The 13141-nt window shown below is 46.9% G+C and overlaps 1 protein-coding gene across 1 annotated transcript in view; it reads right to left on the reverse strand.

Annotated features, from left to right (window-relative positions):
* Positions 1-12716, reverse strand: part of LOC143286362 (protein cycle-like) — a 44658-nt gene extending 31942 nt beyond the window's left edge. Inside the window, exons 1-4 of the mRNA XM_076593902.1 lie at positions 12640-12716; positions 11391-11639; positions 10128-10214; positions 8344-8501 (exon numbers count right to left, since the gene is read on the reverse strand). Of these exons, the coding sequence (XP_076450017.1) occupies positions 8344-8501; positions 10128-10214; positions 11391-11639; positions 12640-12716 (571 nt within the window). The remainder of the gene's footprint in view (positions 1-8343; positions 8502-10127; positions 10215-11390; positions 11640-12639) is intronic.
* Positions 12717-13141: the final 425 nt, after the last annotated feature.

The raw sequence follows: 13141 nt of genomic DNA on the forward strand, positions 1-13141 counted from the left end.
TCACCAAGTCACAAATTTCCCTCTTGTTTTCCCTCTGTCTCTTACTCTGTCTCTGCTCAGACTCCCTCCCCCCCCCCTCTCTCTCTACAAAAAATGACTCCGACTAGATTACCAAAGCAAGCACACGAAACAAACATGAACGAAGAAAGACAATCTAAAAACTGGGCATTTCAGGTTAAACAGTGTTTAGATTCACTTGGATTTTCAGAAGTCTGGATATATGGAGGGGTGGGAGATGAAAATTTTTTCTTAAAGTTGTTCAGACAGAGAATGGTCGATTGTTATAAACAAGACTGGAACGGAAAGTTGGAAAATAGTGATCGTTTTAAGGAATACCGCAAATTCAAATCTTTATTACAGTCAGAAAAATACCTGCGAGATATTACAATAGCAAAATTTAGGGTGGCTCTGGTGAAGTTTCGTTTAGGCGTTAATGACCTTAAAGTAAATAAAAGATACAACAATATGTCAACACCAAAAACCTGTCCCTTTTGTGATGCTCTAGAAATGAAGTTCATTTTCTTATTAGATGTCCTGTATGTGCTAAACTACGAGAAAAGTATATATTTGAACATTATAGAAATAATAACACTCCACCAATTCCATTTTTGTTACAAAATGAAGACAGGTTTGTAATAAGAGATGTCGCTATGTTTATTTACTATGCGTTTCGTTCCAGAGAGGAACTGATGTGAAGTTTAATTTAGAATGTTAAAATCAAACTGCGTGACAGAGCAATTATGTTTAAGTTCTGTTGAATCTGGTTTTTCCCTCATTTTTTTCAATCGTTATCGTTATGTGTACGTGTTCTCATGTGGACAGGCTGGTGGCCTTCGCATTAAACTTCCTGCGTTCCTGCGTTCTCTCTCTCTCTCTAGTCTCTCTCTGTCTCTCTTCAGACTTTGCCCCTCCTTCCCCCTACCTAACTCTTTCTGTTTGTCTGTCTATATCTCTCCTCATATTCCATCGCCTTCGAAAACATCCCTCAGAACTCCTTGCAGTGTATAGGAAAGAAGTGAGCGGATAGAGACAGAGAGAGGGAAAGAGAGACAGAGACAGAGAGAGGGAAAGAGACAGAGACAGAGAGAGGGAAAGAGAGACTGAGAGAGGGAAAGAGAGAGAGAGACACAAGTCGAGAGAAACAGGGAGCTGATTCTAGGCGATAACCAAATTAGGAGATCAGAAAAAAAAAAAAAAAAATTAAGGGGACAGTCATATTAGGGACACATGTTTTTAACAATGAAACGCAACCCATAATTTTCTGAAAAACACCAAAAGCCAAATTAATAACTGAGCGATACTTTGCTGGGAGACCTTCCATCGCTCTTTCATCAAGTAAAAGTGAAATAGTCCATATCTTAATCAATATATATAATCACTGATTGATTCCTTACGAAATTGATTATTCAATTCACTTATCTACTGATCTAATATTCCTTTCTTTGATTACTTTATCAGTTAAAGAGAAGTATTCAATACATATTCAGATAAAAATAAATGTCAATGACATGGAACATTTCTTTCTAATGATGTATTCCATATAAATAATTCCAGTAAATCTAATTAAAGAGATTTCACAAGGTACCCTCCCTCCCCCGCCATGTTACACCCACAGGCAATCAGATTCCTGCACTGTTTTTGTTCGTTCATTTTATTTTTTTAAACTTCTTTTTCTGGCACACAAATTGACATCAACATCCACCTACATTTCATTTTTTCCTATTTCTTTTTCTTATTCTTTTTCCTTTTAGGTGAGAAATATCATTGAGTCCTGGAAGAGGCCTCTAACATAATGAGATAAAAAGGGAGAGAGAGGGAGGGAGAGAGAGAGATGGGTGGCGGGGGGCGTCTGGGTGAGTGGCACAGAGAGAGAGAGAGAGAAGGGTGCTAAGCGAGTAGCAGAGAGAGGGAGAGAGAGAGAGATGGGGGCAGACCGAGTGGCGCGCGCGCGCACACACACACACACACACACACAGAAGGGTGCTAAGCGAGTAGCAGACACAGAGAAAGCAAGAGAGAGAGAGAGATGGGGGCAGAGCGAGTGGCGCGCGCGCGCGCGCGCACACACACACACACACACAGAAAGAGAGAGAAGGGTGCTATGCGAGTAGCAGAGAGAGAGAGAGAGAGAGAGAGAGAGATGGGGGCAGAGCGAGTGGCGCGCGCGCGCACACACACACACACAGAGAAAGAGAGAGAAGGGTGCTATGCGAGTAGCAGAGAGAGAGAGAGAGAGAGAGAGAGATGGGGCAGAGAGAGAGAGAGAGATGGGGGCAGAGCGAGTGGCGCGCGCGCGCACACATACGCACAGATGGGGGGCAGAGCGAGTGGCACACACACACACACACACACAGAGATGGGGGCAGAGCGAGTGGCACAGAGAGAGAGAGAGAGAGAGAGAGGGGGGGGCAGAGCGAGTGGCACAGAGAGAGAGAGAGAGAGAGAGAGAGGGGGGGGGCAGAGCAAGTGGCACACACACATACACACACGGGGGAGGGGGAGGGCAGAGCGAGTGGCACACACACACACACACACACACACACACACACACAGAGGGGACGGGGCAGAGCATGTGGCACACACATACACACACAGACAGGGGGCCGGGGGGCGGGGGGCGGGGGGGGGGGGGGGGGGGGGGGGCAGAGCGAGTGGGAGAGAGAGAGAGAAGGGACGGGGCGGGGCGGAGCTGTGCAAGTGGTGAGAGGAGGTAGATAAGAGCGCGGCTTTCAGCGGCAGGAAGGTCACTGATCTCTAAACAGTCAACGACTTCTTCGTTACCCTCCCGACTTCCCCCAACTCACCACCCTCCCCTAACTCTGTTCCTCCTCACCACCCTCATTCTCTCTCTCTCTTCGTCTGATCAGCTGTCTCCTCCACCACAGCCTACTTTATCTAGCATGGTCCGTCGTTTTGCTTTTTTTTTTTCATGCTGAATTTTACACGGGTTTATGCTCGTGTTGTTGTTTTTTCCCCTCAATATACGTATATCATTGTTGTTGCATGCTGAAGCCGCACTCGTTATTTTTCACATACTGAATTAAAAAAATCATTATTCTGACACACTGAATGTACATGGACTTTTTCTTCCCACACACTGAATTCACATATGTTATGATAATGATTACTGATTCAATTTGATATTGATAATCATTATTCTTGATTTAAAAAAAATCAATACTATTGCTATTTAAAAAAAAAAAAAAATCCTATATACTGTATCAACACCGTACCTGACATTATCTTCACAGAGTATAAACACGTTTTAAATTAAAAAAAAACTTATTATTTTAATCTGCATGAACTATTTCCCACTCTTTCGTATCTTCTCCCTCTACTTCAACTGAAGAGTCATTGGGAAGCCGCACAGTTTGAGTGGTTTGGTGGTCTGGACGCCAGTCATTCGGATGATATAATAAACCGATGTCCCGTGTGCAGCACACACACAGCGCATATAAAAGAAAACCATGGCAACAAAATGGTCAGTTGTCCCTGGAAAAATTATGTACAAAAATCAAGACAAGACAAGACAAGACAAGACAGGACAAGACAAGACAAGACAAGACAAGACAAGACAAGACAAGACAAGACAAGACAAGACAAGACAAGACAGGATAGGACAAGACAAGACAGGACAGGACAGGACAAGACAAGACAAGACAAGACAGGACAGGACAGGACAAGGCAAGACAGGACAGGACAGGACAGGACAGGACAAGACAGGACAAGACAGGACAGGACAAGACAAGACAAGACAAGACAAGACAAGACAGGACGTGTTTATTCAGGAAACCCAGTGGGGGCACACTGAAGAAAATGCTACACTGATATTTGATGTGACTAATACAAATATGAACAGCGTTTAGTGTTGTACTCACAATCAGTTACAATGGCCTTTAATAAAAACTGTTTGGTTAACCCACTTTGATAGCAAAACAAATACACACGCAGAAAGAAAAATCAAGATCGCGCTCTCATTAGAGAGACGGGCTCTCCTTGGGGAGAGCAGCCCGAATTCCACGCAAAGAAATCAGCTGTGGCAATACAATACAATACAATACAATACAATGCACCCTGCTCTCACTCAGCATCACCCATCTCCTACACACCCACACCACTCACTCAACCATGGACAAAAACATCCCCTTAGTGTCTTTGACTCAGCCCAGTCACCTCCCTCAATACGCCCTGCCCCCCAGTCCCCCTCACAAGAGTCAGTCGACGACCTGTTCGCACCAGGGGTTAGCGAAGAATCTTGAATGCTGGCCATGTCTTTGGTTCATCAAGCTTCAAGTTCGCTGAGACCCCTCGTGGGAGCAGGCAGGTCATTACCGGGCTATTGTGCGTGAGAGGCGACTCTTGCCGTATAGTACTAGCTCTTCCTGCTACTCCACTCCCCCGCAACTTCCTATATATGTATATGCATGAGTGTGCACGCGTATACACAGACGGGTACAGAGGCACGTATAAACACGCACTCATACAGGCACGGATACATGCGCTGGTGCGCGCGCGCGCACACACACACACACACACTCACTTATCCCCGACATTCCAGACTGCAAAATCGCAGCTCAGACTAACCCCACAAAAAAGCACGTTTCCCCCTACCATACATCAACCCAGTGCTCCACCCCATTTCTTCACTTCAGTAATTCACAGACGAAAAAAAAAAACACACAAAAAACCCAACCAAAAAAACCCAACAAACTCTGACGTAAAGTCCAACACCCTAACGCACATTCACCCACACCCTACCACAACCCACACACAAACCCACTGTTGCTTTTCCATCTTAACTCTTCACGACACCACCCCTCACTCTCAACCCCACCCTCCACCCGATCCACCTTTTACACACACACACACACATATATATATACATCTTCGTGTGTGTGTGTGTGTGTGTGTGAAAGGTGGATCGGGTGGAGGGTGGGGTGTGTGTGTGTGAATTGTGGATCGTGTGTGTGTGTGTGTGTGTGTGTGTGTGTGTGTGTGTGTGTGTGTGTGCGCATAAAATTCTAATTTTACGTGCACTGAAACACACGCCTAGGGTGAACTGGTCTTTTTACGCTACTTGCTTTAAAACTTACGAAGACTGATCGAGACGTCAGTGGAATTTTTATCTTTTATATATTTTATTTTATTTTGTTACATAACTTTTCATCTAACCTTTCGACACTGCTTTGTGCTCTGTTCCAACTTGGTTGTTAAGAATTGACAGGTACTCCACCCTGACACGGCCCCTACTTTGCGGTCTGCTGGACTAATGCAGGGTGATTAGGTTTGATCTCACCCACCGCCCATACTGACCTGAGAGAAGACTTGCGTAACGCCTTGCACACAAAGTACGTCAGTCTTACGAGCGACTGCGCTGTTTCTTGGCATTCCATTCCACATGAGCAAGTCCTGGTCAGTCTGTCCAGCTGACGACACTGCCCAGGCCACTGACCGAAGCGCCCGGCGCTACACCTTCCACCAGGCTGCCAAGCACCTTTCATGCAACCCGTCGAGCCAGTTTGGATAGACCCCCCTCCCCTCCGACCCCCGCCCCCTCATCCTCGACCGCCCTTTGCAGATGCCGATGGGGGTGATGATGGGGTTCTTTCAGTATAAACATTATCCCCCCCCCCACCCCCCGCCTTCTAGAAATTTTCTGTCCATCTTCTTTGTTTTCTGACTTTTTCTTTCTGATTCCTCTTCTTTTCTTCTTTCTTGCCTTGCTACTCCCAATTCATCTCTCTTTTTCTTTCTTTTTTTATACATTAATTTTATTGATCATTAATTCTTTTTAAATTAGATATCCTCGACGATTTTTTCTTCCTTTCTTGAACTTGATACTTGGGCACTTGTAATATAGTGGAGCACTCTTTATACATGCATTTTACAGTATTGATTTTTTTTTTTATACCTATGCTGAGCTGGCGTCGATCAAAAGTGAGACAACCTCATGTAAAGTTGAAATGAAGATGTGGATAAAGGGGAGTTTAGTAAACGCTAATTTAAAACAGGCAGTCTCCAACAATGGGATGGGAGCATGGCGTAGGGGGTAGATCTGAACTAATCAGTCACAAATGACCCCCAGGGGTAATTCCATACTTGCCCTGAACGAGCCCGGGTTAAAACCCAACAGTCTGAGGGCGTGGGGGGCCGGGGAAGGGGGAGGAGGGGGGCTGGGGGGGGGGGGGGGGTCGGGGTCAAGGGGGTGGGGGTGGTTAACCTGAAGCACGGACTAGGAATAGTACTTTTCTCTCTCCCTTCCCCCCATACTTCCTCCACAAGAATTTGAGTGATGTGCTGGGTGCTAGAAGATAAAACAAAGCTCTCGTACATATCGCATGCACCTACAGCACGTGAAAGAACGACCCACGGCAACAAGAGAGGTGTCCGCCCCTGGCATCATTAAGTCATTCGGATGAGACGATAAACCGAGGTCCCGTGTGCAGCATGCACTTAGCGCACGTAAAAGAACCCACGGCAACAAAAGGGTTGTTCCTGGCAAAATTCTGTAGAAAAATCCACTTCGATTGGAAAAACAAATAAAACTGCACGCAGGAAAAAATACAAAAAATGGGTGGCGCTGAAGTATAGCGACGCGCTCTCCCTGGGGAGAGCAGCCCGAATTTCACACAGAGAAATCTGTTGTGATAAAAAGAAATACAAATACAAACAAATACAAATACATTCATCAGAAAAATCCTTTTAGACGAAGTTATCCCCGGTTCTTTACATTTACACTACTTCTCAGCTCTCCTGGAGCCAGTTGCATTGCTGGGACGGAAGAGCCTAGTATGATCGTAACTCGCTACTAACTGTGCGTAGTATGGAACTGACCAATGGCGTAGTTCGGTCAACGTTGGCATTTAGTCACGTGTAACTGTCAAAAAGTTAGAACCAAGCAATGCAACTGGCTCCTGGTGAAAAACTCCTTTGAGCCGCAAAAGTCTATTGAAAGACATCTGGTCAAAGGGCATTTCAGGATGAAAATTCCTACTGTCCGAGTTCCCTCCTCTTGATCTTCTGCCCCATCCAGCTCTGTCTCTGTCTCTCTGTGTAGGTAGGTGTTCTCTCTCTCTCTCTCTCTCTCTGTGTGTGTGTGTGTGTGTGTGTGTGTGTGTGTGTGTGTGAGCATTTGTGTTCTGTGCGAGTGCGTGCGTACGTGTGTGTATGTATTTGTGTTTGAGATATAGATAGAAAGATAGACAGATACAGACAGATAGATAGAGAAAGACAGAGAGAAAGAGGGAGGGGTGGTGGTGGCTGAGGATAGAAAGAGGGGAGATTAAAAAAAAAAAATCGTTGATGTGATGATTCATGAACATTTGCAAAATGTGTAACTGCCTTGGAACATTTCTTCTGGAATACCATCATGTACTTGAATGCAATGCAATACAACTCAATACAAACAGACCGGCGTCAGTGGACCAGACTTACACAAGTACTCTACCCTGTCCAACCAACGCTAATAATTAACAGCACTGTTCTCAGCATTCCACGAACGAACAGATGTTACTGACCGTCCGGTGAATGACTCCCCCCCCCACCTCCCTCCCTTCCCCATCTCCTTATTACTCTTACTCCTCCTCCTCCCCCAGCAGTTCCGTTACCCTCTCTTCCCATCTCCTTACACCGCTACCCCCCTCCCATCCGCCCCCGACCCCCCCCAGCCCCCCCCCCCCACACACACACATATCCACCGACATCTCGGGCAAATTGTCACTTGAACAGCTTGACAACGAACAGGTTTCAACCGTGGGGACCCCCCCCCCCCACTCCCCAAACTCCCCAAATGCCTTCAGTGGAAAAGGATACAAATGCAACAGCTTTGAAGAGAGGTCAGTGTCCTAGCCGTCTGATTAGTCGTGGTACTGTTTTCAGGTGGTCATGTGCATCAACCGATTGTCGATGAATCCCAGCCTCAAAGCTCTTAAGAGGTACACAGTACAAGCGCACGACACATGCAAGCTATATAAAATAAATGATATATATATATATATATATATATATATATATAGAGAGAGAGAGAGAGAGAGAGAGAGAGAGAATCTTTCTCTCTCACACACACACACACACACATCCTTCTCTCACAAACGCACATACATACACCTGCACACAGACACATACATACTCTCGCAGCGACACACACACACACACATACACAACACACACACACACATCTTTCTGTCTCTCACAAACGCACATACATACACATACACACAGAGACACACATACTCTCGCAGCGACACACACACACACACACATACACAATTAATACACACACAAACACACACACAGACATTCTCTCTCTCTCACTTTCACACACACACACACACACACACTGACCCCTGATGGACTTCATGTGCTGCACGGCCATTCGGAGCACGGTCAGTTTGTCCAGCTTCCGGTTCATGGCGCTGCACATGGGGATCATGGCCGACAACTCCGTGATGTACGAGTTCATCTTGTCCCGCCGCCGCTTCTCGATCTCACTGTGGTTCTGCCTGCACGGAGCAACGCAGGGAGGGGAAGGGGAGGTTAATACAACAGCAATAATCATAATAATCATACTACTACTACTGCTCATCTTCTTCTTCAACATCACCATCACCATCATCACCATCTTCTTTCTTTCTTCCTTCTTCTTCCTCTTCTTATCCTTCTCCTTCCGTTTCCTCCTCCTCCTCCTTCTTCTTATTCATCACCATCATCACCATCTTCTTTCTTCCTTCCTTCCTTCTTCTCCTTCTTCATCACCATCACCACCATCATCATCACCATCTTCTTCTTTCTTTCTTTCTTCCTTCTTCTTCCTCTTCTTATCCTTCTCCTTCCGTTTCCTCCTCCTCCTCCTTCTTCTTATTCATCACCATCATCACCATCTTCTTCTTTTTTTCTTCTTCCTTCCTCTTCTTCATCACCATCACCACCATTATCATCACCATCTTCTTCTTCTTTCTTTCTTTCTTTCTCCTCCTCCTCCTCCTTCTTCTTCACCATCACCATCACCACTGAAGTCCGTCGCGAAAGGTGATCAGACCAGTGACTACGAAGATGAGAACGCCGCCTCAAAGGCAGTGACACAAATATGACAGCACCGTGGACAGACAACAGCAAAGGAAGAGTCCCATCTCCCCTCTTTAAACGGATTGACGCTTCTGGCCGAGGTCCTTCATTCAAGACGCCTCTCCTCAAACGCCAGAACTCCCTTGTAGACAGCCAATCGCCACGCGCTCAGGTCAATGACAAGGGTTTCCCACCCGAGGATAGGGAATGCCGCAGGTCCCAGGGAAGCTTTAAGGCCATCCTTGAAGCGTTTCCGTGGTCTCCTGATGTTCCTTGCGCCAGCAGCCATTTCGGAGAAGACTTCAGCAAATCGCGTGTCACCGATTCGGACATGTCCAACTCATCGAAGCCGAGATATTTCATAAGTCATATTTGCCCTATGAAGCACGTCTGTCTTGGAAACTGTCCTGGCATGAGATGCTCGCGATCTTACGCATGTGTCGGAGGTGGAACTGATCCAGCAATAACAACAATAATAACACACACGTCGCTCTTGCGTTATGGTCTACTCCAGACAGACACACACACGAGCATACACACATCACAGACACAAATATACACAGCCACATAAACACACACACACACTACACGCATACTATAATTCCAACCCCTTCAAATAAACACACACACACACGCGCGCGCGCGCAGACACAGACACATACACACACACTTCTATGCCTTTCACATACGCACACACATACACTCATACTCACACAGACAGAGACACAGACAAACAGAGACAGATAGACACACACACACAACACACACACACACCACCACCACCAAACTGAACGCCCTTCAAACACAAAGGCAAACACACATTCTCACACAGACAGAGACACAGACACACATTGAGACAGGTACACTCACACACAACTCACGATCACACACACACACACACACAATCACACACACACACACATACGATCACACACACACACACATACACAATCACACACACACACACACACACGATCACACACAACCCCCACGCGCCCCCTCACCGCCCACCTATCTCCTTCCCCCCCACCCCCACCCCCCTTCAACCCTTCCACGGCCCTTACTTCTGATGCTTCCTGGAGTCAGGGTCGTTAGGGTCGAGAGACGCAGACTGGTGAGGATCATCATCGTCACTGCCTCCGTCGAAGCCGCTGCAACAACACAACGACCATTAAGTGTCCATATCATAATCACACCACCATCACCACAACGACAGAATAAGAATCAGCGCAACTTCATCATTTCAGAGAGAGAAATCAAGTGATTTTGTAAGTGCGGTCAAGTCAAGTGATACATACACAATACAATCAGAACGGTAAAATTTGGCATTCAAAAACAAAGGCTAATCTCACACCACAGACAGGAGTCATAGCGAAGCAAGCCCGATAAAAAAATTTCACATTTCAACTGTGTAAAACACACACACACACACACACAAACGTCCGCACGTATGCAAACATACATTTTGCATAAATTATATACAGTTGACCTACGTATATGGCAGGGAGGGGATAAGGGACAACATTAACACAGCACTGCAAGGCAAGGCACAGCACCGTACAGCACAGCACAGCACAGCACAGCACAGTGCAGCACAGCACAGTACAACACAGCACAGCACAGTACAGAACAACACAGTACAGCACAGTACAATACAGCACACCACAGCACAGAACAACACAGTGCAGCACAGAACAACACAGCACAGTACAGCACAGCACAGAACAACACAGTGCAGCACAGCACAGCACAGAACAACACAGTGCAGCACAGCACAGCACAGCACAACACAGTGCAGCACAGCACAGAACAACACAGTGCAGCACAGCACAGCACAACACAGTACAGCACAGCACAGAACAACACAGCACAGTACAATACAGCACACCACAGCACAGCACAGAACAACACAGTACAGCACAGTACAGAACAACACAGTGCAGCACAGAACAACACAGTGCAGCACAGCACAGAACAACACAGTGCAGCACAGCACAGCACAACACAGTACAGCACAGCACAGAACAACACAGTGCAGCACAGCACAGCACAAACAACACAGTGCAGCACAGCACAGCACAGAACAACACAGTGCAGCACAGCACAGCACAGAACAACACAGTGCAGCACAGCACAGCACAGAACAACACAGCACAGCACAGAACAACACAGTGCAGCACAGCACAGCACAAACAACACAGTGCAGCACAGCACAGCACAGAACAACACAGTGCAGCACAGCACAGCACAGAACAACACAGTGCAGCACAGCACAGTACAATACAGCAGTAGTAGGGTGAGGGACTTTTCATGCCCCAAAAGGGGACCTCGGAGGGGACCTCCACCGGAAGTGGTGTTGCGCAACACCACATCCGGCGGAGGTCCCCTCGTGGCAGGTGGTGCGCATGCCGGAAGTAGGCGGCAGGTAGCGCGGCAGGTGGGGCGGCAGATACAAGCAGAGCTTACGCTCCCTGGCGAAGAAAGGAACATCCACCAAGAGAAAGAAGCAGATCTTGCAGAAAGGAGGATTTCTCGGTGCCCTCATCAAACCTGTCCTGGGGGTGCTCGGAGGATTACTGGGGGGATTGTAACCACACCATGGAGCATACTAAGAAAATTACTGGGGGGGGGGGGGGGGGGGGGTTGTAACCACACCATGGAGCATACTAAGAAAATTACTGGGGGGGGGGGGAGGCGGGGTGGGGGGGGGGGGGTTGTAACCACACCATGGAGCATACTAAGAAAATTACTGGGGGGGGGGGGGGGGGGGGGGGGTTGTAACCACACCATGGAGCATACTAAGAAAATGATTTTAGTGGATCCTCGTGTGCTAGACTCTGTTCGCGAACCTCCGGTTCCTGATGCGACATCTCACAGTCTTAGGGACATGGATCAGCAGATGCGTGATATATTAGAGAACAATGATACAAGCGTCGAAGACAAGGCTAATATGTATCATCAGACACTTTGGAAATATTTGAAACGTTTTGATCAGTTTAAGGAAAAACCACTGGGAGTAGTGACTGTTCAAGGCACAACACCTGCTCAACCCACCCCAGAGACTGCTGATGACGCGTCAACTGCCGTGTTGACACGCGTAGAGAAAGATGTTGTAGAGAGAGTACCCAAAACAATGAAAAGCAAAGCGGAGCGACTTTTACACCGCGTTCAGAATCACCCAGATCTGAAATGAAACCAGCAACAACGTCTTCAGCGACCAGTACCATGAACAACAAGGAGCCAGAGCCTACACTCTACCCACTGGGACGCAACATTTTTGCCACCGTCAAAACTTGGCAAAGGGCTGTCAGAATAAATGTGCACCATTACAAGAGACCAACCAACACCAAGGGTGGTCGTCTGGTCAGGGCGCAGCGAGGATTGTCGCTGGAATTGCGGGAGTTTGAAAGACTGGTCAAACTGAAGAATAAACTGGTGGCAGACTTCAAATACCAAACATCAGTTCTGCCTGCGGACAAATCAAACACAACTACCCCAATATCAGCAGCAGCAGCAGCACCATGCTAGGCCGACAATCACGCGGGTGTAACCATACCTCCCTATACTCTGTCTCGCCCTTCGGCTCTGGGGACTTCTGCTGGATATCTCCGGCAGTGTGAACAACCTGACGACTTCCCACGAACCTCCACCATGTTTGAGCAGAGCCCTGACGACACGGACGGACTGGACATTGTGAAGACAGCCACAGTCCAAGCTGCTGTTGTGGGACCCAAAACAAAAGGAAGGGAACGAAAGAAGAGGAGGAGGAATTTTGTTTAATGTCCCGTCACACATATCGGTGATTGAAGACATTTTGTTAAAGTATTTATGAATACATCTGAGTATTATCGGTTAGAAGGGGTGGGAGAAACTGGGCAAATGAGGGTAAAAATGTGGGTGAAATTTGGAAGAAAAAACAACAACCCCCCCAAAAAAAACAAAACAAAAACAAACCACCTCTAAATACAGTTACAGGAAATTACTTAAAGGACTTCGTAAAAGAGAAGTCGTTAAACTGACAAGCGAAACAACTGATAATGAATGCAAAAAGTCAAAAACATCAACGTTCTCAGTCACT

The sequence above is a fragment of the Babylonia areolata genome, chromosome 10, assembly GCF_041734735.1.
Source record: "Babylonia areolata isolate BAREFJ2019XMU chromosome 10, ASM4173473v1, whole genome shotgun sequence".
NCBI lineage: Eukaryota > Metazoa > Mollusca > Gastropoda > Neogastropoda > Buccinidae > Babylonia > Babylonia areolata.